This window comes from Sebastes umbrosus, chromosome 13, assembly GCF_015220745.1.
Source record: "Sebastes umbrosus isolate fSebUmb1 chromosome 13, fSebUmb1.pri, whole genome shotgun sequence".
NCBI classification, from domain to species: domain Eukaryota; kingdom Metazoa; phylum Chordata; class Actinopteri; order Perciformes; family Sebastidae; genus Sebastes; species Sebastes umbrosus.
Genome location: NC_051281.1, coordinates 1,967,862 through 1,994,090, shown reverse-complemented (window position 1 = coordinate 1,994,090; position 26,229 = coordinate 1,967,862). Strand labels below are relative to the sequence as shown.

General features: G+C 38.1%; 1 protein-coding gene across 1 annotated transcript; it reads right to left on the bottom strand.

Annotated features, from left to right (window-relative positions):
- Positions 1-1,393: 1,393 nt before the first annotated feature.
- LOC119500731 (interleukin-1 receptor-like 1) lies at positions 1,394-23,810 on the bottom strand. The gene is given in 13 exon segments (XM_037790611.1): positions 1,394-3,443; positions 4,390-4,535; positions 5,627-5,791; positions 7,437-7,574; positions 7,662-7,810; positions 8,670-8,781; positions 8,902-8,967; positions 12,530-12,632; positions 12,634-12,681; positions 14,881-15,070; positions 15,167-15,404; positions 15,873-15,936; positions 23,707-23,810. Coding segments are annotated over 12 exon segments (1,665 nt in total). The 5' UTR covers positions 15,934-15,936; positions 23,707-23,810; the 3' UTR covers positions 1,394-3,194.
- Between the last annotated feature and the right edge of the window lie 2,419 nt (positions 23,811-26,229).

Sequence of the window (26,229 nt, the reverse complement as noted above, 5' to 3'; positions counted from 1 at the left end):
AATAATAATAATACATATATGGTAAAGCTCAACCCAAAATTCCTGTAGTGCTGTGACTGATATGACGTTTGTCACCACACTTAGATATTTTGTTTTAAATCTTTGCTTCGGCAACACTTTTATGGAGGACGGAACATGCCAAAATAATAAATAAATAATAAATAAATAAATAAAGTCATTAACTGTCCCAAAAATAATATTAAAGATAAATGTAGCCATTCATTTATTGATAAAGTGTGACATAAATTGATATTTGTTTTTATTTGCTTCTTTATTTTTTTATATTTGTATTAATTCCCTTGTTTATTCACTCTTCTGTTTAATTTTCCTATTTATTTATTTTATGTATTCATTCATTCAATATTTTTTTCTTTTCTATTAATTTAAAATTTTAAAATTCGTTTATTTTTTTATGGATTTATTTTTCATTTATTTTTCATTTATTTATTTAGTTTGTCAGTTTGCAAACAGGTAAAGCAATTCTTCCAGAAAATCATTTGGATAAATAAGCTTCATTAAATTGATCTTTGCAATAGTAATAAAGACATTATGCTCTGAAGATGAAGTGTTAAAGAGGCATTTTGTTAATTAAATGTACCAATAAGATGACTAATCAGGCTCTCTATATTAAACTTCTTACCACATACATTGTCTATAGAGTAGTAATGCTAATCCTGTTAACTATGGAGGACGGAACCGGCCAAAATTAAAAATCAATAAATATATAAATGACTCGATGAATGATTAAATGTGTCATTACATGTAGCAAAATATTAAAAATAAATGTAGCCATTTATTAATTGATAAAATGTGACATAAATTGACATTTCTGTTTTAATTTGCTTCTTTATTTATTTATCTTTGTATTTATTTACTCTTCTGTTTAATTTTCCATTTTATTTTTTATGTATATTGTTTTTTTTTAATTTTTAAATGTATTTATTTATTTTTGCATTTATGTTATTTATTTATTTATTGAGTTATTTTTGCATTTATTTTTATGTATATTTTTTTCTAATGGTATGTATTTATTTATTATTTATTATTATTATTTATTCCTTTGCATTTCACTCTTTATTTATTTTCCCACATTTTTATATACTTATATTTATACATTTTTAAATGTATTTAGCTATTTTTGCATTCATTTATTTATTTTATTTTTTTGCATTTATTTGTATTTATTCATATATTTATGCATTCATTTATTTAGTTTTTAAATGTATGTACTTATATATGTATTTAAGCATTTATGTATTTATTTCTTCACAATTTCCCTTTGCATTAATTAATTAATTAATTAATTTATTTTGGCAGGTTCCGTCCTCCACACTTCTCTACATTACATGTTACCATAACAATACGGACAATGCACAACAAACAGGGCTGTACATATCTTCTATGTTATATGTGACATTTTTTATTAATATATAGAGAACAATAATGGCATACATTTCAAGAACAACCTGACAAATCCTGCACATTTCAAAATAAAAGTTCACAACAAAACAGCTTAATACAAACCACACAAAGTAAAATAATCACAAAGAATATAAATAAAGTCTACATTCAGTCGGCCACTTCAAATCAGCACAAGTCAAGTCACGTTTATTTATAGACCGTTTCCACAGCTTGGGTCCGTGTTTACTTCCTGTCAGCTGATGTCATTCATACAACCGGAAATAAACTGATGGGACACATTTAGTATGTTTTACGAATGTGAAACGGTCCATAGAGAACATTTAAAAACAACAAACGTTGACCAAAGTGCTGATTAAACATAAATAAGAGAGAATATCCTGTAGGTCCATACAGTATCCTGATAAAATCATAACGCAAAAGTGTTGCAAAAACAACAACATACAATAAACCCAGCGTGTTGTCAGCATGTCTCTGTGATGAAGAAAGAAACTCGCAGTCACAGGAGGTTAAATGATGAAAAGCTGTTGTGTAGCGGGTTTACCGAGGCTTTCACTCCGACACCTGAGGCTCATACGATACGTGAATATTCACCGTCAGTGTGGTGAACGGATAAATGATGCTGGAGACAGTGACTAGCATGGCTAGCTAACGTTAGCTTGAGTAATACAGTCATACATACTACGAGGTACTACGTACTCAGGTACGGTTCGCATCAGGTGTGAAAGCCAACCGTACCGAAACATGGAAGCGGACTGTTAGTTAACGTGAGTAACGTTAGCGGTCAGTGCGTAGTTTTGAAAGGGCGGGATTTGTTCAACCTCCGCCAATCTCATACTCTGAATTTAGGGATGCACCGATACCGATACCAGTATCAGTATCGGGTATCGGGTCCAATATGTGCTCATGTACTTGTACTCGTATTCGCAAAACTCCTTGGTCCGCGTTTCAAGACGGGGCAGGTGGGTTGCAGACATCGCCGCAGACCCTTGGCGCCTTTAACGTGGGCCGAGCCCCGATCTAGCGGCACAACTCGGTTGGGGCGCACTGAGGACAGTCCCCCCGGTCGACAGTCGCACCGGGAGCAGTTGGCTGTCCCCGGCGGGGAGAGAGGGCGCAGCAAGCCCTTTGTCTATGGTGTGGCGAGGTCCGGGTGGGGAGCGCTGTAAAGCTGCGGCCGCGAGCCACCTTCGCCCTGAGCCTTTCCAAGCCGACCTAGAGCCGGTGGCGGCGCACCGCCTCGTATGCGGGACTCCCCAGCCTGCCGTGTGTCGCTCACACCCTCCAGCTGGCTGTCAACGAGGGTCTTCTGGCACAGAGAAGAACTCGTATCGGTATTGGCGAGTACCCAAATGTAAGTACTTGTACTCGGTCTGAAGCAAAGTGGTATCGGTGCATCCCTATCTGAATTGTACGGCCATGAGTGATAAAGCAGGAAGACAGGCGAGAAGTTCCTTAAAAAACAATAGTATGCGATGAGGTCGGCGATGTTTGTTATTTTATTTAGCTCGTTTAACGGTCTGCCTCCGAAGAACGAGAGAGAGACAGCAGGAGAAACAGTGTAGAGTCGGCATATTTTCACATCAAACTCTATGAAATAAGAGTTTATTTCGACCAAACCAGAGTTGGTGATTGCTGGAAAGACTAACGACGTGGGTTAGGGTGAGTTTTATTTTGTTTCTGTCAGTGAAAGTGTAGATCCCACACATCTGTATGAAGGGTGTGACGGGACTGATGCTTCTTTCCAGGAAGGCCAAAGTAAATCTTTAAGGGTTTCAGATAATAGCAGACTGTGGGTATTTTCTAGCAGGTGTGGCGGGCATCAGGTATCTCACTCTCTTCCAGAAGCGTGAGTTCGAGGACGCGGCGCCCCGCGAACCCTGCGGCCACCTGATGGGGGCGCTCTTGTGAATCAGGTGCTGCAAGCCGGCGGGGAGGTGTTTGTATCCGTGAGGCCCGGTGTCGCCCAGCTGGACCAGAATCACACTCATTTCCCTCTGGAGCAGCGCGTGGTGGAGTCCCACCTGGAAAATAATCAATAATATGTATATTTGACTCCTTTATTGAACACACTGGATGTTTAGTTAGACAGATATTCTCCCTGGAGCAGTGCAGCTATGTACTGGAATGAAGACTGGAGTCGATAAGCAGAAGCTAGCTAGCTAGCATACAGTCATGCACCCTGACCCCACGATGACACACTTCATTTGCATAATGAGGCAGAGATGCATACAAAAATGTAAAAGGAAATGTGTAAATAAATGTATAAAGAAAAGAAAACAGAAATAAATAATTTTGGGGAAATAAATAAGGCGTGAAATCCAAAGGGAAAATCGAGCAGAAATAAATACATAAATTTAAAAATAAATATAAAATTAATTTAAAAAAAGTGCAAAATATATAAATACATTAAAAAATTAAGAAAAAATAAACACATGAAGAAATAAAAGGGAAATTTAAACAGAAAAGTAAATAAATAAGGGAATTAATACAAAGTTAAATAAATAAATAATAAATTAAAACAGTATAAATAAATTAATATTTTTGTATATATATTTTAATATTATTTTTGGTGCACTTAATGACATATTTAATTGTCAACTAATTAACAATTAATCTACTTCATCAAGATTCAATAAATGCACAAGTCACGTGAATTATCCAAAAAAGAAGCATAGATTCATATTATTATACGATAATATATAGTAAACAAGAAAAGGAGCATAATATTATTATATGTGTGAGTGTAGAAAATGAGCAATAAGCCAAAATTAGTGCAAGAAGGAAATAATGAAAAATAATAAAAATAATGGGATGTATCAACAGTGAAAATATATCCCACAGCTTTATTACTTTTGGCATGGAATGGTTAAATATTCATCGCACCCAAACTATTACAACGTCCACAGTCTTTGTCAGTATTGATCTCTTCTATATAGATGTCATTACTTCCTGCTGTGAGACTCCTACCTGCCAGTCAAACTCTCCTATCACTGAGTTTTGGACCGAGGCGGGATGCTCGTCCGTGGTCTCGGACTCTGCTCCTGAACCCGGGGTGAGGATGACCATCAGCCTCCTGCTCTGCTTCATGCGGTCCTCCACCAGCTCCAGACGGTCTGTGGGGGTCACACAAAAATACTTTATAATAGAGCATTAATATAACATAATGCCAGTATATGTAGTGTTTTAAAAGTGGTTCAAAAAAACATTCCAGGGTGCTCCAAATGTGGCTTCTTTACTTTGATTTTTATTTGATTATTTACATCTGATGGCTGTGTGTTAATATTAAAAGCTCCATCTTAAGCAAAAAAAAAGAGAAGAAAGAAATGTAGAGGGAGGAGGAAAATGTAAAAGAGAGAATCAAATTGCTTTATTCCCACAATGACATCATCGTATCCACATAAACTGTTCTACAAAACAATTTGGAGATAATAGAATAAGTAATGCAGACCATACGCTCCAGTGGTTTTATCTGTATTTGTGTCCAAAATTTAAAAAACATACAAAAAAAACATCCCGGACATTTCAAAATAAAAGTTCACAACAAAACAGTTAAATACTATGGAGGACGGAAACTGCCAAAATAAATAAATAACTGACTCGATAAATAAATTAATATCTTTAAATATAGAGATAATAATAATAAGAATGTAGCTATTAATTAATTGATAAAATGTGACAGAAATTGATATTTCTGTTTTAATTTGCTTCTTTATTAATGTATCTTTGTATTAATGCCCTTATTTATTTACTCTTCTGTTTAATTTTCTTTCATTTATTTTTCTATTTATTTTTTTAATTTATTTATTTTTGCATTTATTCTGATTTATGTATATATTTATGCATTCATTCATTTATTTTGTATTTATTTTTATTTCTGTATTTTTTCCTTTATACATTTATTTGTATTATTATTTTGCTACATTTAATGACTTATTTTTTATTTTTTTATTTATTTATGACACTTCTCTACATTACATGTTACTATAACAATAAGGATAATGCACAACTTTATTCCTACAATGACATCGTAGTGTCTCAGTAATGCAGACCATATGAGTGGCATTATATAAAAGAAAAAAATAAGGCATAAAGCTTATAAAGTACGTAAGCCTCGATGTAAAACTCCAGATGTGTTTTGGCCTCTCCAGTGGTTTTTATCTGTATTTGTGTCAAAAATTAAAAAACAACAACATTATATTCTGACCTTCCCCGGGTATGTCATCCCTCCCGTGGATGAAGAGTCGATATCCGCACTTCTCCTCGAGGACGGCAGGTAAAGTATTAGTGACGAACTGACAGAGTTTGTCCTCGGTGACCTTGTCCATGCTCTGCGTCTGGTAGACCACATAGGCATCGTAAACCCTCCCATCTGGGAAATACAAACACATTCATGGAAGGTTATGTGGCTTTTTTTCTGTCAAGATCGTAATCATTTATCAAAAACTATATTTTTATTTCTCAACAAATGAAAATCTGCTCAAAGATTGTTGGTCAACCCCTTGAGAAACTCTATGAATCAGCCTATCATAATAACATCTTAAGGCTGGCTAACAACATCGTCTCTAACCCCAATCATGTTTTGAACAGTGAATATCAACTGTTACCATCGAATTGGAGATACAGGGTTCCACGATTTCATAAGGTTAGACTGAAGCACTCTTTTTTGCATCAGTCAATCCTTAAACTAAATATGGAGCCTAATCCCAGATCAAATGTGCGTTAAAGGGCCCTGAATATTGTCTTTTGTGATTGTAATGTTTAAATGTTTGTATCCTTGTTTATTGTCTTTGTCCTTTCTGTGATGTTGCAAACGGAGCTGCTGTTATGCAAAACAAATTTCAGACCTGTCTGACAATAAAGTATAAAGTAAAGTAAGTAAGTAAGTAGTATGAGATCATTATGTACCAATGCAGCCTTGTCACCACACCCTGCCTGCTATTATTGATTAATCCTGGAAAAACTCAGCACTGCGGTCAGTGAAGGCAAATTTGTGTTAGTTTTCTTTGAAGTTAAGTCATCTGTTCTATCCGGTTTTCCAAGAAAATAAAGTTGTCTCATTGTCTCAGAAACAATTCTTCACTCACTGGTCACACAATCTCTCTTATTTATGGTCACCCAGGCTACAATAATTCACAATTCGGTGGTAACATATCAATGTAACGTAACAACGAAACGTAACAACGAAACATAACAACGAAACATAACAACGTAACGCAACAATGTAACGTAACAATGTAACGTAACAATGTAACGTAACAATGTAACGTAACATTGTAACGTAACAACGCAATGTAACAACGCAACGTAACAACGTAACAACGCAACAACGCAATGTAACAACGCAGCATAACAACATTACATAACTACAATAGCAACTGCCCTTTGCGGACTTTCTTACGTAACATTACATAACAAGCCCAAAGTCAACATTTACTTACATTACTAATTATATTTTCTTGCTTGTTATACTCGTTGTTATATCATGTAACTTTCATACAATGTAACTTTCAAAATAACGGTCAATTAATTTAGTAAATGATGGTCCCATTTAGAGTCAGATAGACCATAAAGCAGGGGATGCTTTAGGGCGGGGCTACCTAGGTATTGACAGGTCGCTATCACGCCGTTGTCCGGTCTGGGAGTCGTCCGTGCTTTTGTCTTTAACAACTTTAACCCTTTCACGGTGTGTTAAGTTAATTGTAACATTTTCGTCGCCTAAACATGTCTTTTTCAGCGTTCGGTTGTACTTAGCTCCACCCTCTCATCTCACTTCTGGTTGCAAAAAAAAACAAGATGGCTACGGCCAAAATGCCGAACTTTGCATGCTAGGTAATGTTAAGTACATGCACAATATACCATGAATCAATTTAAGTTTAATTGTTTTGAAACTATACCTGTATATGTATACATGTTCTTTTCTGTCAACATGAACTAATAAAAAGTTGTTCACAAAAAGAAAACATAAAAGTTTATATTGTTTGGTACAGACTTAATTAAATTATGATCTTCCTTACCTTTATTGTAACGGCTTAGTGGGAAGTAAGGTCTGAAGATGAGAGCGAGGTCGATAGCGAAGCATTTGACCAGCACGGCGGCAAACACACAGAAGAACAACACACACACTCCTCCGATGACCAGCGGGATTATTGACGCTGGAAAACAAACACAACACCAACAATGACAATAGTACCGCCTGTGTAGCCTGATATAGTCCTTCTATCTATGATCCCATCACTGACCTCTCCTCTTCAGAGTTAAAGTGGTAGACGCTGCGGTGTACCCACCGCTGCCGACGCATTCAAATTCAGTCTTGAAATCCATAGCAGACACTTTGTCAATGGTCAGGATTGCAGTGGAGAAGGTGCTCTGTGTAGCGTTCAGGACGACTCTTAACACAGAGTTTAAAGAGAAGAAGACAAACGTCATCATCAGAGAATGAAGCGGTTTGTTGCAGCCAACCAGGGCAAGGAAATGCACAAAAACAAAATTTGGATTTAACATTCTCTATAGTTCACACTAGCTGATCTGGGGATAGCAATGTCGATCAGACTGAAGCAACAGATGTTAGATGGATTGGCCCTGAAATTTCTAATATTCATTCATGTTCCTCTGAGGATGAGTCTCCATCACTTTCCCCCCTAGGGCCTAAAACAAGTCAAATTTTTAATTCCTCAGTAACATCTTTCTGAAAAATATCTTGACATCTACACAATTATGGAGTGGAAAAATAAATAAATAAATTTATGAACAATTGTGACATTAATTGATATTTCTTTTTTAATTTGCTTCTTTATTTATTTATCTTTGTATTAATTCACTTATTTATTTATTCTGCTGTTTAATTTTCACTTTTACTTATTTATTTATTTACTTTTTTTTAACTCTTCAATGTATTATTTTTTTTAATTTTTTTAATTTTTCTTATTTTTACATTTATTTATTTTTAAATAAATAAATCGGCATGATTTTCCCTTTGCATTTCACCCTTTATTTATTTCCCCAAGCTTATTTATTTCTGTATTCTTTCCTTTATAAATTTATTTTAAAATTATTTTTGCTGCCTGTAATGACATTTATTTATCAAGTTATTTATTTATTTATTTATTTATTTATTTTGGCATGTTTCATTCTCCATACACAATTGGCACAAAAAAACAGTTATGTTTCGTAGATGATGTATCCTCCTGACTTTAGTGATTATAAACACATCATTATATTGGTATATTAGCACTTTTAATGAGTCTTACGTTTCGGTGGTTTGATCGTATTTAGTGGGTCCGTTAATTTTCCACCTAGCGTCGCAGCGAACTTTCACGTTTGTCCCACAGAAAACTGAGCAGTTCAGTTTGATCCCGACTCCTGGTGGACAGAACCAGTTTTCATATCCCATTAGAATATATTTATGAATATTTCTCGATGAGCATGTAACACGTAGGCTTAGTCGACGCGGGAATTGTTGTATCTGCAGCTTTTTTCTACCTTCCTCAGCAAACTGCTCCTTGTTGGTCGGAGAGATGATCTGTACCTTACGGTCAACACTTAGACCTGTAGGCAAAAAAAAAACAAAACAGTGATGAGTCCTTCTTTCTATCGTCTTCTATAGGACACTTGACAACAGTCACGTTCTAATGTTATGATCATAATCAATTATTTTTTACATGAATAACAAAAAAATAGTACCAACTCTTTAGCCCATGACACAAAACTGGATTTTATCAACTGTTATTTGTGAAATGTTGCATGCGTGTTTTTCCAACACTAGGAGTTTAATTCAACACGTTCTCATCCCAACTCGTTACTCAGTTAGGTTTAGATCGACTTGGTTAGGCAAGAAAACTGATACTACTTAGTTAGGTTTGGGAAAAGATTGTGGTTTGCGTTAAAATGACTGTTATGTGCAAATGTTACGTGCACTCCGTTCTACATGTTGTGTTGGGTGATAGAAGTGTCCAGTACCAACCCAGTCGCCAGAAAACATGTTGGGATTGTACGTTTCTGCAAACCACAGGTTACCCTGAATGTCGGCGTTTCTGAACCAAAGATAAGTTTCGTATCAGCTTCATATCATGCTTGAAGAAATACAGAATGACGCGTGGTTAATGTTGCGAAACAACTGGTTAGGTTTAGGCAACAAAACTTCTTGGTTAAGGTTAGAAAAAAGATCATTATTCATGTTAAAATAATTACGTAATGTAACAACGTAACAACGTAAGGCGTAACATACCAACTTAACATAATAATGTAACATACCAACGCAACGTTACAATGTAATGTAACAACACAATGTACACAGCGCTGGTTTAGGCAACAAAACTACTTGGTTAAGGTTAGAAAAAAGATAATTGTTTGTGTTAAAATAGTAATGTAACGCAACGCAACAACGTAACGCAACAACGTAACGCAACAACGTAACACAACAACGTAATGTGCCAACGCAACATAACAACGTAACACTGTAACGTACCAACACAACGTAACAATGTAATGTAACAACGCAACATAATAACTCAACGTAACAACTTAATGTACCAACCCAACGTAACAATGCAACGTAACAGCGCAACGTAACAACGCAACTTAGCAACGCAACTTAACAATGTAACGTAACAATGTAACGTAACAACTCAACGTAGCAACTTAACGTAACAACTTAACGTAACAACTTAACGTAACAACTTAACGTAACAACGTAACTTAACAACGCAACTTAACAACTCAACATTACAATGTAACATAACAACATAACGTAACTAGCGCAGGTTTAGGCAACAAAACTACTTGGTTATGGTTAGTAAAAAGGGAAGAGAAGCAGAAGATCTACAAGATTCAAAGCTTTATTATTTATTATATGCAAAGAGACACACATTTGATCGCCATCTATACAAAACCAATTATATTAAAAAAAATTAAAAAACGATAATTACAGAAAAAGTGGGAAAATGACTTAACGAAAACATAAAAATAGTGTAAAAAATACAGTTTAATAAGGCAACAGTTGTGCAAAACGTAGCGCAAAGTCCTCCGTGACTACACCGTGACCCGTGTTTGCAACAGTAGTATGAGTTTGTACAGTACATTTAGATATAATACAACACATCGGAAGTACAATATTAAACGGCACACCATTGATTTTTCACATTAAGTGTTTTCAGTCAGGCTCTGATATTTGGTGTATTCCCATAACTATACGGTGAGTTGCCGTAAAGTGGGACACCTAAGCTCCGGTGTGTGTGTAGGTCTTCCTCAAACAAATAAAAGCCAACAAAACTATTAATACTTAATGTCTTTCTAATATGCCTAAATGCTTCAAAACTATTATAGCCTTTATTCTTTATTTATTTATTATTGTTTATAGTCTTATTGTTTGTTTGATGTTGTTCGATTCTCCATGTGACATCCACACCTATAAGCCTCGGTTTTGTAACAACAATAACATTGTCAGTGGTAAAATTACTAACAGACGTCTCAGTGTCCCACATTTCAGACATGACTGTCCCACATTAGAAAATCAAGAGAGAAAACTTTGCATATGTCTACTATTTCTTTAATGAGTGTGATATCTGCATTTTCTTTTTTTTTTTTGGTTTGATTAGGACACATCCTGGGGATTTCGGAGTGGTACTGGGTTTGGATTTAATGTCTTGCAAACAAATGTTGATGAGCCTGGTGATCGTACACTTCACGCCGTCCTTAATGGAGACGGGTCGGGCCTTTTTTGGTAGTATGAGCCCTTTCATGGGGTCTCTTATGATCAGCAGAGACGGGAGCAGCGTCCTCTTGATGCCCACGGCTGTCTCAGCTGTTCTCAGTGACAGGTGATGCTTGGGTTGCAGGTCCTCGCTGATATGAACGGCCCAGGAATTAAAATTTAAATGAATTACAGTGGTACATATAATTCACTATTTACAACCAACATAGCTGAAGTTGGTGATGTCCTGTCTTCTATGAACAGTGCATGTAAACAAAAACACACTAAAATGGGACATGAAGCACAATTATTGAAGCTGACACTCAAATAGCAAAATCTCAGCTCAAGTTTCAAAACTCTTAACACTCTAAAAGTTTTGTTTTCTAATCCAAAAATTTTGTTTACAAATCCAAAAGTTTTGTTTGCAAATCCAAAAGATTTGTTTGCAACTCCAAAAGTTTTGTTTGCAACTCCAAAAGTTTTGTTTGCAACTCCAAAAGTTTTGTTTGCAACTCCAAAAGATTTGTTTGCAACTCCAAAAGATTTGTTTGCAAATCCAAAAGTTTAGTTTACAAATCCAAAAGTTTTGTTTGCAAATCCAAAAGTTTTGTTTACAAATCTACAAGTTTTGTTTGCAAATCCAAAAGTTTTGTTTGCAAATTCAAAAGTTTTGTTTGCAAATCCACAAGTTTTGTTTGCAAATCCAAAAGTTTAGTTTACAAATCCAAAAGTTTTGTTTACAAATCTACAAGTTTTGTCTGCAAATCCAAAAGATTTGTTTGCTGTTGAGCTGAATCTCGTGGGCGGGACCTGTGCTCAACAGGAAACAATTGTTTAAATAATGTTAAACAGAAATTTGTTTTACTTGCAATAAAACATTTTTCAATTGCATGTCAATAGTTTTGCTCTCAAACCTTTTCTGTTTGCTTTCATAATAAAGACACAAAAGTAACTCCATATTGCACCAGTGTGCAGTTTGCATGCGGAAAGACCTGTTTATTTATTTGGTGATTGTGTTTAAAGTTGTGGCGCGAAAATAAAATTTTTTGAAGAGTTCATATAGTTTCGAGTGACTGTTTGCTTTTTCAAGAGATGTAAGATATTTAGTATTTTGTGTATGTTTTTGTTTTTTGTGTTTTACTAATTGCATTTTTGAACAATCCGATTCTGTTTCCCTTGTTTGTTTGGTGGGAGAATGTATACAGTGAACACTGATGTATTTATCTAGAGGCCATTGCAATAAACCTGTTTAAATGCCTTGTTCAGCTTTTTGTTCTGAATTATGTTGGTGTCCTGTATTGAAAGTATGGACTGACGAATTAGTATTAGCATAGTGGCATGAACGATCCACCAGGAAACACATAGATCCCCTCCTGATTCCCACTACCCCGACATAAAAACCTGAAAACGCTCTCTCACCTTCATTTTTCAGCCACCGGGAGGCCGAAGAGCTGTACTCCTTGTTGTTGTGCGTCCAGGTACAAATGCAAGTGTAGATGCCCATGTCATCTTTGTTAGAATTTTTCAATGCGCAGGTCGGCTTTATGGCGACCTTTAAGGGGAACGGAGCCCTGCAGCCGGGGTGGGAGGGCGGGAACACAAATGCAAGGAGGAGCAAGATAATTTGAAGAGGGAAAATAAAGAAGGAATCAGAAGAAGGACCACATGCTCTAATCATCCAATAAAAACAGAGAAACAAATATAAAATAAGATGTCTCCTTGGCAATAGTTTTCGTAGCTTTCATGCAGCCTGAACTGAACTGAATGCTGATACAAAAATGATATCACTCAGAAGTTAGTGCAATCTAAATGTATCAGCTAAGTCCAGAGTAAATTATTTTATAATATATTATTATTGATTACTTTGCAATACACTTTGCCCTCTAAGTAAAGCCCACTTTACTAATAATTTCCTGTAAACAAACTGATACGTAATTGTTATTCCCTCAGAGGTTCCACAGAAGAACAACTTAACTTGGTGCTGCTACTTACATGGAAAATAGGTTTTAAGTGTTTAGTTGGAAGACGCAGGAAGTACCCACTAATTTATTTGAGTTTGTAAGAAGGAACAAGAACATGGTGTAGGCATTACACAGGAAAAAGAACCTACGTCTTCTGAACATTGACCTAATTTTGATCGTAAAGGGACTGTATGTAAGTTTTTACATGTATAATTAATCATTTTTTATTGCCAATGTGTGAACAGGTTGTAGCCTAAGAAATTAGACTTTCTGCGACTTTCTGGGTTTCCTCTATCAGCCTGTAGACTGCTTTTAATGTGAAGAACCCGGCCCAGCTAAGTTTTGTTTGTGAATGTAAAGGTTTTGTTTGCGAATCCACAAGTTTTGTTCACAAATCCAAAAATTCCAAAAGTTTTGTTTGTAAATTCAAAAGTTTTTTTCACAAATCCACAAGTTTTGTTTGTTAATCCACAAGTTTTGTTCACAAATCCAAAAGTTTTTGTTTGCAAATCCACAACTTTTGTTTGCAAATCTAAAAGTTTTGTTTGCAAATCTAAAAGTTTTGTTTGCAAATATACAAGTATTGTTTGCGAATTCACAAGTTTTGTTTGCAAATCCAAAAGTTCTGTTTGTGAACATTTTAATCCATTATTGGGTGTTATGAGTTTCCCCCTTTTCTTGTGCTCTTCTGCTTCTCTTCTCCATCTCTTCTGCCTCTCTTCTGCCTCTCTTCTCCCACTCTCTTCCCTCTCTTTTCCCTGCTCTCAGGTGTTTCTGATCCATGATTAGTGGGTGGCCCTGCCTCAATATTTAAGGGAGGCAGGAGGAGGAGGAGGAGCGAGGGAGGAGAGAGGGAGAGGAGAGGCAAAAGAGGCAAACTTGTGGATTCGCAAACAAAACTTTTTCATTCACAAACAAAACTTAGCCGGGCCGGGTTCTTCACATTAAAAGCAGTCTCCAGGCTGATAGAGGAAACCCAGAAAGTCACAGAAAGTCTCATTTCTTAGGCTATAACCTGGTAACACATTATACATGTAAAAAAACTTACATACAGTCCCTTTAAGGTCAAAATTAGGTCAATGTTCAGAAAACGTAGGCTTCTTTTTCCTGTGTAACGCCTACACCATGTTCTATTTAAGGGAGGCTGGAGGAGGAGGAGGAGCTCTCTCCTTCCAAGCAGCTCATTTCTCTTTGAGGATGGAGGTCTGGTAGTTCAGTTTTCGTGACTTTGTTTGTAGTTCAGTTTCTAGGTCCTACGGCTTCTGGTGTGGCTGACTCAGACTTCCTCCCTCCTTTAGTTCTTTTTAGCCAGTCCTCCAGACTCTCATAGTTTTGGTTAATTGATGGCATTTCTTGTAAATAAAACCTTTTTGTTTGTTTGAACTAACTCTCTGGTTCGTTGGTTCCTCTATATATAAGACCACTTATGGTGGACAGGTCCAACAAACACAGGACTTATAACCAGGAGACCGGTGTTTGAGACCGTTGTTGAAGTTATGTTGACGATGGTCAAGTGTTTTTTATTGACGTTTGTGACGTGTTTTTGGTAGTTGTTTCTGTAGGTGTTTTACTTAGTTTACGTACTTATTTTAAGGCCAACCATGACTTTTTCCCTTACCCTAACTAAGTGCGGACGTTTGCGTGGCATACTAATGACACGCGAAAAGGCTAAAATGCGTACTCATGACACCCGGATTGTCCGTGCAATGTGGTGGTATTTATTCGCCTTCCCATAAGACCGGGTTGATTATTTTAACAGATTATCATTTTACCAAAAATAAAAATGAGTGTCAGTGCAGTCACAAGTACCTTCTTCCAGCTGAAGGATCCACCCAAATGTTCACACATCCTTCTGACAGGACGTGGACATGGGACCCGTTTGTTCAGACCAGAGTTTTTGATTTGTCCGTAGAGGAGTTCCGTGTTCGTCGTAGGGCTCGCTTTGAGGACGTCAAGTTTTAGATGATGGTTGTAACATTCTCCTGATGGCTCGATTTCCCTAGAAAAGAAGCAACAGGCCTCTGTGATCCAGATCATATTAACAGAGCGTGCTTTAGAGTTGCCTAAACATCATGAATGCCAAAAGTATCCTTACCTGGCAGTGTAAGAGCCGGAGTCCTCGGTGACGAGGTTTAAGAAAAAGAGTGCTCCGCGATGGTAATGTACACTCTTGTCCTCGTCAGTGGTGATATTCTCAATCTCATTTTTGTACCATGTGACCCGTTCATCAGAGATGTTTCTGTCGAGTTCGCCAGGCACAAAATAAAATGCCTCTCCTTCAGGAACACTGTATGTCTCCGGGTCCAAGTCCTCACATTTGGGGTCGGCTGGCTCTGAACATGTGGGAGAAGATGATATGGTGATGGAGATAAAAGTGAAAAGCACAATATTATTCATTCATATGTAAATGTGCAGGTAGACGGAAGCTGCAAGTATTACAATCTTGAATTGTTTACTTATTTCACACATATAAAAAGACAATTGACATGAAAGGAATGTAAAATGTGTGTGAGGGTGTGGTAGAAACCTATAATGGCTTACATAAAAACCACAACGTCGTTACCAAAATAATAGAATAGAATCTAAAGCAATGAGGTAAATCTGCATCCTTAAATCTCGTCTTAAAGACAAATGCACGTTTAAAGAATGTTGATGTCAAATATGGCACCACACACTCCCATTAGTTAAAGTGGTGGTTATTCCTCTACATCTGCAGCCTCAGTCGATGGAGATCGACTTCTAACAGCTGCATTAATAAGATCCATTAGTGCACTCGTCTTCGCCATAATGTCCACCTTTACCTGAACACTCTGATGGAGTTATCACCACGAAGACGAGGAAGAGAAGTCGGGAGGTGTCCATTTTCTGAGAGAGACAGACAGACAGAGACAGTGCATGAATAAGACGGTATTTGCAACACTTCACCATGTTGATTATTTAACCATATCAGTCCTGCAGGAACCTTCAGCCACAAAGCTGCTTCCTGAAACTGTCTCAAAGACACCATCAAGACAGTTTCAAAATACACCTCGTAGGAAATTAACCTCTTTTACCCGACGGACCCGGTACAGTGAGCTGTGTGTTAAAACACTGCCTTTAAAAAACTTCATAAAATGCTGCGGTGGTCTTTTTTTCTGAATAGTTTCTAAAAGACGAGGCCTTAACCGCTACTAAAAACAACACTCCAAGTGGATTTTGTGTAATATTTTAGATACAAAATCAACGCACGAGAAATTGTATTTTTACTTTATAATATTTTTGACCGTTTTTGACCTATTAAATGTACTTGAATTTGCATTTTTGTTATCTTATTTACATTGTTATTGATCTTATTTGTTATTATCTACTTGATAATATTTCATTATTATAATAAAACTACTCCATTTGGAGTCAAAATTATACCATTTTTTATTGATTTTCTACTGTGCACAATGGTAGAAAGTGATGATGCACAATGGTAGAATGTGATGATGCACAATGGTAGAATGTGATGATGCACAATGGTAGAATGTGATGATGCACAATGGTAGAATGTGATGATGCACAGGGTAAACGTCATGGCCAAAGGCTCCATTATGTGCACGTAGCCTCCTGTCGTGGATATCAGGAGGATTTTAGAGCCAGATTCCCTTTCAAGAGGTAGAAAACCCATTTGGCACACTTTGGGTATCCAAGTGTGCCAAACGGAGAGTCCTCCTGGTCCTATCCTGACTAAAACCTTTGTAGAATCTATGTGCTTTGTGTTATTTATATCTGCTTTGGCTCAGTTGTAGTCGAGGAGTTGCTGAATGAATTCAGTGGCGTCTCTGTGCATGGCATCGTTGTTGTAATGCTGTTATCCACTGTCTGATCTAGAGAACATTTTAGAATAGGATGTAAATGTTTCCTTTGGTTCATCACAGTTTACTCAGACATAGTAAGATCATGCAGATAGACCTGGTAGTTGAGGAGCTATTCTTCATTTATTTTAGGTATGACTGCCTAGTCCAGGGGACAGCAACCTTTACTATTAAAAGAGCCATTTTAGGCAAAAAAAAGAAAAAAACAAATCTGATGTGGTGTGTGATGAAGGTAACACAGTTCATAGTCTAAGTATATAGTATATAAGTCTAATGCAGTGAGGGCCAAAGAGACAATGTACTACGGAGTATTAGGGCCACATTGAGGGAAAAAAATCAGAGATTTCCAGAATAAAGTCAAAACTTTGCGAGAACATAAGTCGTAATATAACGAGAAAAAAGTCGTAATATTACGAGAATAAAGTCATAACTTTTCGAGAAAAGAAGTCGTAATATTAAGAGAATAAAGTCATAACTTTATGAGAAAAAAATTAAATAACACGTAGAATTACTACTTTATAATATCATGACTTTATTCTTGAAATCTCAGATTTATGTTTCTTCCTCAATGTGGCCCTAACACTCCGTCGTACCATAAACCTACAACAATGATAAATAATAATTAAAATGTAAACAAAAACAGTTATTCATTTCCATTTTTAAAAATCCACAGGGAGCCAGTGGAGATCCAATTTAAGAAAATTTAAGAAAAGAAGAGTCGGTAGGTAGAGATATTAGTAGTGTGCTTGAGTAACATCTTGCTCTGTCAAGCGAAAAATATGTTGTTTAATTGAGAAACTAGTCAAACCAGTGATAAGGATGCAGCAGCGGTTTCAACATGCACTCAGTGTTGAAATGTGATGTTCTAAAACATTATCTGCACAGGACAGGAGGATCTTATCTCCTGTACAGCAATTTCCTTCTCTTGATATGACTGAAAAACACTGACAAACAAACTCTGACAGCTTTTAATAGCTCTTGAATAAGAGCCTTAATCTCAATTTACTTAATTTCAATTTCTGAATTTAGTATACTTATATTTGCTATTTTTTGTTATTTAAATAGAAAATAAACAACATTTTGCTTCACTGGGTGTGAAAGCAAAGTTGTAGATTTGAAGAAACACAAAATAGGATTAAAGCCGCAAGCGGCATTTCGCGGGTTGTAGCCTTTCGCGCTCAAAGCGCCCCCCTAGTCGCCGATTTGAATGAAACTTTCAGCGGATGTTTCAGCTACTCTTGTGAACATATGCTGCAAGTTTGGAGACGATGGGCCAAAGGCTTGGGAAGTTAGGTCTATTGATGTGCTGAGCCCGCCCCTTAAAAATGAATTGGTCAATATCTTCACAACAAAATGACATATCAACAAGCTTTATGCAACCTTTGATGAGCCTGGTCCTATAATGATTCGCAGAAAATATGCCAGCAATCAGACCTACGGTTTAGGAGGAGATGTCAAAAATGTGTTTTCAAAGAATTCAACATGGCGGAAAATCTAGTCAGTGGACTTTCGTGGTCCAAGAGACTTTTTTGTAGAGCACAATCAGCAGCACATGTCGGTCAAATTTCTAATTGATGGGACTTATGGTGTGAGGGGGCTGGTCTTTAAAAATTTTATAGCGCCACCATGTGGCCAATTGTTTTCATATTTTATGTGAAGCATTATGACATCATGTACAGTTATGGTACCAAGTCTCATGTCTCTAGCTCGTTCCAGCTCACAGCAAATTGAGCAAAGGCATAATTTAGCATAAAATGCTGAATAGGCCACGCCCACATGCACCGATCAATATCACACTTCAGATCCTGGTTAATACTTGCCCCCAGAGTATATGCACCAAATTTGATCAAATTCTGTCCACCGGATCTTGAGGTACAAGTTTTTGATATTAGTGGCGGCCCCTATGGGTCAAGCGGAAAATGCTTTTGTACGCCTATTCCCAAACACGTACTGAAGATATCTACCAAGATTTATGATGACTTGACTAATGGTCAATGAATTATGGCCAATTTCCTGCTAAGCCACTCCCATTGAAATGTTTGTTGGTCAACAGTTTCATAACGCAAAGAGGTATCAACAAACCTTATGCAACGTTAGATGAGCTTAGTCCAATAATGATACACAGAAAATTTGGTAGCAATCAGACCTACGGTTTAGGAGGAGATGTCAAAAATGTGTTTTTCAAAAAATCCAATATGGCGGAAAATCTAGTTAGGCGGACTTTAGTGGTCCCAGAGGCTTTATTGTAGATCACACGGAGCTGCACATGTGTGCCAAGTTTCAAGTCAATCGGACTTACGGTTTGAGGGGCGTGGCCTTTCCAAAATCGCATGTTTGGGCGTTAATTACAGCGCCACCATGTGGCTGATTGGGGTCATAGTTCTTGGGAAGCAGCTGCACATCATTTCCAGTTAGTGTGCCAAGTTTCATGTTTCTCACTCATTCCAGCTCACGGCAAATTGCGCCTATTCGGCAGACAACAAATAATTAAAGCTGCAAGCAGCGATGATCGGGCCCTCGCCCACGCGCGCACGTCGGGGCACGTACATGTCTTCAGGGCAAGACTCTTATAAAACATGTCCAATTTGGGGAAGATTGGACAATGTATAGCCAATTTACAACAACTTCCTGTTTCCTGTAGGGGGCGCTATGACTATCACGCATAATACCACATATATGTCTTCAGGCCTGGTCCATTATCCAGCTTGTGAAGTTTGGAGCAGATTGGACTATGTAAAGTCAAGTAACAACAGCCTCCTGTTTTTTGGCGAAGAAGCTTTTTCGCCGCCACGCCACGGCAACATGGTTCGATAACTTTTTGATCTTTTGATAAGTTTTCATCCCAAAGGTCTTAAGATACTACTGACCAAGTTTGAGGTAGATGTGATTAATTTCTGAGGCAGAGTACATCAACGTGTAAAACATGATATTTCCTGTTACCACTAGGTGGCGCTATGACTGTGAGTCAAAATTTGCATATGGATGTTGTCAGACAGGGACCTTTATCAGGCATGAGAAATTTGGAGCATATAGGTTAATGTACGACAAAGTTACAACAACTTCCTGTTTCTTGGCGAAAGGCGCTTTTTCGCCGCCACGCCACGGCAACATAGTTCGATAACTTTTTGATCTTTGAGTAACTTTTCATCCCAAAGGTCTTAAGATACTACTGACCAAATTTGAAGTTGATCGGGTTAAATCTCTAGGAGGAGTTCGTTAAAGTACAGCGCCTGGAAATGTAGAAAAACGCCATAAAATCCAATATGGCCGACTTCCGGTTGGGTTTACGGTATACCTCCAAGAGGGTTTTATTCTCGTCATGGTACATATACCTACCAAATTTCGTAAATTTAGGGGAAACGTGTCGTCGGGGCTACTCAATAGGGGGCGCTAGCGAGCCAATTTGCCACACCCGAGCACGAAACCCATATCAGATATTTATTTCACGCACGTCTGACACGTGTGCAAAATTTCAAAACGCGTTCATTATCCCAAGCACCTCATTTTTACGCGCAAAGACATAATAGAATAATAATAATAAGAATAAGAATAATAATTAAAGCTGCAAGCAGCGATGATCGGGCCCTCGCCCACGCGTGCACGTCGGGGGAATGCGCACGTCGGGACACGTACATGTCTTCAGGGCAAGACTCTTATAAAACATGTCAAATTTGGGGAAGATTGGACAATGTATAGCCAATTTACAACAACTTCCTGTTTCCTGTAGGGGGCGCTATGACTATCACGCATAATACCACATATATGTCTTCAGGCCTGGTCCATTATCCAGCTTGTGAAGTTTGGAGCAGATTGGACTATGTAAAGTCAAGTAACAACAGCCTCCTGTTTTTTGGCGAAGAAGCTTTTTCGCCGCCACGCCACGGCAACATGGTTCGATAACTTTCTGATCTTTTGATAAGTTTTCATCCCAAAGGTCTTAAGATGCTACTGACCAAGTTTGAGGTAGATGTGATTAATTTCTGAGGCAGAGTACATCAATGTGTAAAACATGATATTTCCTGTTACCACTAGGTGGCGCTATGACTGTGAGTCAAAATTTGCATATGGATGTTGTCAGACAGGGACCTTTATCAGGCATGAGAAATTTGGAGCATGTAGGTTAATGTACGACAAAGTTACAACAACTTCCTGTTTCTTGGCGAAAGGCGCTTTTTCGCCGCCACGCCACGGCAACATAGTTCGATAACTTTTTGATCTTTGAGTAACTTTTCATCCCAAAGGTCTTAAGATACTACTGACCAAATTTGAAGTTGATCGGATTAAATCTCTAGGAGGAGTTCGTTAAAGTACAGCGCCTGGATATGGTAAAAAAACGCCATAAAATCCAATATGGCCGACTTCCGGTTGGGTTTACGGTATACCTCCAAGAGGCTTTTATTTACGTCTCATCATGGTACATATACCTACCAAATTTCATAAATGTAGGTGAAACGTGTCGTCGGGGCTACTCAATAGGGGGCGCTAGCGAGCCAATTTGCCACACCCGAGCACGAAACCCATATCAGATATTTATTTCACGCACGTTTTATCTTGCATGAGAAATTTGGAGCAGATTGGTTACTATACGCCAAAGTTACAACAACTTCCTGTTTTTTGGCGAAGAAGCTTTTTCGCCGCCACGCCACGGCAACATGGTTCGATAACTTTTTGATCTTTTGATAAGTTTTCATCCCAAAGGTCTTAAGATACTACTGACCAAGTTTCAGGTAGATGTGATTAATTTCTGAGGCAGAGTACATCAATGTGTGAAACATGATATTTCCTGTTACCACTAGGTGGCGCTATGACTGTGAGTCAAAATTTGCATATGGATGTCGTCAGACAGGGACCTTTATCAGGCATGAGAAATTTGGAGCATATAGGTTAATGTACGACAAAGTTACAACAACTTCCTGTTTCTTGGCGAAAGGCGCTTTTTCGCCGCCATGCCACGGCAACATAGTTCGATAACTTTTTGATCTTTGAGTAACTTTTCATCCCAAAGGTCTTAAGATACTACTGACCAAATTTGAAGTTGATCGGGTTAAATCTCTAGGAGGAGTTCGTTAAAGTACAGCGCCTGGAAATGGTAAAAAAACGCCATAAAATCCAATATGGCCGACTTCCGGTTGGGTTTACGGTATACCTCCAAGAGGGTTTTATTTACGTCTCGTCATGGTACATATACCTACCAAATTTCGTAAATTTAGGGGAAACGTGTCGTCGGGGCTACTCAATAGGGGGCGCTAGCGAGCCAATTTGCCACACCCGAGCACGAAACCCATATCAGATATTCATTTCACGCACGTCTGACACGTGTGCAAAATTTCAAAAAAAGTTCATTATCCCAAGCACCTCGTTTTCACGCTCAAAGACATAATAGAATAATAATAATAAGAATAATAATAATAATAATAATAATAAGAATAATAATCATTTGAATTACAATAGGTCCTCGGACCGACTTTGTCGGTGCTCGGGCCCTAATAATCATTTGAAATACAATAGGTCCTCAGACCGACTTTGTCGGTGCTCGGGCCCTAATAATAACAAATCGGAGCAAACTTAGAAGGGTTATGCCCCTTCGGGGCTATAACCCTAATAATATCAAATTCACACAAACTCAGAAGGGTTATGCCCCTTCGGGGCTATAACCCTAATTAACGATAAAGTGACATGTTTTAGAAAGCAGCTGCTTAAATACACATACAGCAGACGTGAAGCAACATTAGTCTTCATTAAGAGACGTGTTTCTGGCCCCAGTAGAGAGCTCCAGGGGATATTTTTGTAGGCCAACCATGAAGTTAACATCGCCCTGGTTCCCTCCACTAAAAAGCCAATGAGATTGTTCCATTGGGTTTTGGATTATTGCAGAAAATGTGGCAAACAAACGTTTATGATACGTACACGTTTTTGTGAGCAAGATAATATCTACAAATCAAAAAATTGCTGCAACAACTTTATGAGGATAATAGATGATTGATGACTAGAACAACTTGACACAGTGCTGAGCTGCATCTCAAATGAATTTTCAGGTTCCCAGCTTTCAGATGATGTACACCACTTCTATGTGACATCTACTGTTGACCTGCTATCTCCCCTAAAGATCCCCTGGCACCCCCCTAAAAAAAAGAGTAAAAAACATCTCTAATGTGGGTCTCAGAGGGTTAAACAGGCTCCATAGAGGAGCAGAGTCTCTGTGAGTTTGTCACTGCTGCCTCGTGTAGATTATATTTAAATCAATAAAGCAAATAACCGAGCCTACAGTCTGTCTTTGTGTGTTTTCCACTTCCTACACTCGTTCACAGGACTGTCGTTATAGCAACGTGCAATAAACTATTGCGTAACATAGATTTACATTGATAAAAAGTCAACATCCTCTCTCTCTCTCTTTGAATCATCTGAATGAATGGTTTTAAAATATAGCTGAACATTTGTTAAGTTGAGTGAGTAGTTCAAATTGTCGAATATACTCTGCAGACAAAACAAAACTCTAATAAGATGTTGTTGAAAACTATTTGTAGGCAGATAAAGTAAATAAAGTGTTACCAAAATATATATGTTTAGCTTATCTCTTAGTGTAGTTATGATTCATATTATTTTTTCTCTAAATGCTGCAACTATTAAAGGTGGCAACATTAACTAATGTTAGAAATTGTTATAAAATGCATCGATTAAATAAAGTGACGTCTTCTTGTACATCTGTAATACTTTAAATGAACATCCCCTGTAGTTTCACAGTTCAGTTCCGTTTCAGATAAACATGTAGGAGAACAAATTAAAGCTGCTTGCTTACCTCATGAGAGAGTGAGAGCTGTCAGCCGGAGTGGATTCAGTCAGACTCTGTCTCGTTCTTCTGCTGCTCCGCCTGGTTTTATATCTTCTCTGCTAACCGTTGAGATCTGCAGAGCGAGTGAGCAGCACCATGACAGCAAGAGAAAGGAAATCACACACTCACACACACACACACACAAACACACACACACAGAGAGTCATGTTTCCACTGTAAAGGGCATTATGTTGGCTTACGTTTATTTCCTGGAGACCTATTCTAGCGCTAACCATATCCACGACTTGCCTAAGCCTAATCCATACCCTGATCTTAACCTAAACATTAACCTCAAACCAAGTCTTCAAACCTAAACTTTGACATTAAAGCTGCGGGGGTGGGGGTCAAATATGATTAACTAAAAGTTATTTTTATTTTATCCCATTGTCGTACGTAGTCGCCGTGACGCCACCCATTGGTTTTATGGACTACTGTTCTGAAGCCTCAAGTTCGGCATTATATCTTTTATTAGGACACGGCAGGGGAACAAATCGGAGATCAGCATTTTTGGATTTATTACCTCCGCCAAGGCCAAAGGCCTAGAAAGGAGGTATTGTTTCCACCGGCGTTAGTTTGTTGGTGTGTTGGTTTGTCTGTTAAGACATTTTTTGGAGGGGTGGGGTGTGGCACAATGAACAATCCATTATATTTGCGTTGATGACGCGTTGATGACGCGTTGATCAGGTTCAGGTTCAGGTGACTTTGTTCGTACCCGTAGGTAGATTTGTTTTGCAGCAAAAATAGAGGATGGTATCTGTATTGACAATAAGGTAGAGCACAGACAAGAGACAGACACACCAAAACATGACAAAGAGTACTCAAAGACTTACTGGGATCAGGACCCAGCAAAAAGAAGGCCACAAGAACGATATAAAAAAACACAGAAATATCAGGACAAAAAAGACACAATAAAATGAGAAAAGGGATAAACTTTCCATAAATATGTGCAAAAGCTGCTAAGACTTATTTAAATGAACAATTGCAGCTGGATCAAAGCTGTTCCTGTAGCGCTTTGTTCTACTCCTTGGGACCCTAAACCTCCGACCAGATGGGAGAGGCTGGAACTCACCAGACAGAGGATAAGAGTCATCGTGTGAGATGTAGCTGGCTATCCGCTGTAACTGTCTGGTAAACAGGGACTCTAAACTCAGCTGTGACTCGCCACTCAGCCGACTGGACCATTTAACTATGTGACTCAGTCTATTTCTGTCCTTCAGAGGCGTATTACCAGACCATAAAACTAATGAAAAGGATAAAACAGACTCAATAAGAGCACAATAAAATAAAGTCATCATAGTTTTTCCGATGTGGAAGTAGGACAGCGTCCTTAAGCAGAACAGGCACTGGTGCCCCTTTCTTGCACACAGCTTCACAATTTGCCCCAAAGTTCAGTGTAGCATTGATGACAGGTCGATGACGCGTTGATGACGTGTTGATGACGCGTTGATGACGCGTTGATGACTCGTTGATGATGTGTGACCCCGCCTCCTTCTGAGAGCAGAGAGATACGTGGATGTGTGTGCTGGAGCTGCTGTCCGTCCGCGGTGAGAAAGAACAAAGCAGTAGAGGATGATATGAGAGACAACGTAGTGTAACGTTATAGAGACATAACAAGGCTGCTGAATGAGAGAGGCATCCGCCGATACGTTTCACGGAAACACACCGTGTTAATAATAAGCCGGCCACCTCACGGCACCGCCAGCTGTGAGCTGTGATCTGCACCTTGGCGGAGGTCTGCGCTCTCCGAGTGTCGTTCTAGTTAATGAATTATTAGTGGTTTGATTAAAGTTTGGAGACCTCTTCTTCATCTGTTTACTCTGTTACCGTCAACGAGGGACACGAGATGTATGTCTGACGTACTACGTGGATTAAATACAAAAATTATTTCGTGGGATATAAACAAATTACAGTGCATTACTTCCCGTAAGTATAGCTACAAACGGTGTATGAGAGCAGTCTGGTTACACACACGTCATCTTACAGTAGAAACTGTGTTGCAGTAGAGGCGTGCACTGTTTTATTTGCTGGCATTTAGACTGAGTGGGAAGCACCACCACTGCCATTTTTGGAGTTGATTTATTTCCAGCGCAACAAAAACATGTCAGAACGGGCCGACTACTCGCGTTCCCCTCGGGTCCTGAGCGCTACACCTGCCAAGTGGGAAGTGGATCAGATGAGCTGTTGGAAAAGACCAGAGACTCCTTCCCTGTCGTTAGGTGTGGTCTGATTTGGGCACTCATGAGTTTACATAATAACAAAGAACATTCCTCAATAGTAGTGATGCAGTTTCAGAAAAGATTAGTGTTCAATAAAAATGACTTCATTAAAGAGATGATACATCGTATGGTGAGAACTGTTGATGTCTGGTGGATGTGTGACAGATTTCCTCTCTGTGCTGGCAAAACATTCTGATGAGGAAGTCCGTTGTCATGATCTTCCAACAAAAACAGACCGTACGTCAGCGTGGCTAGAGTGTGGTAGCAGTCAATG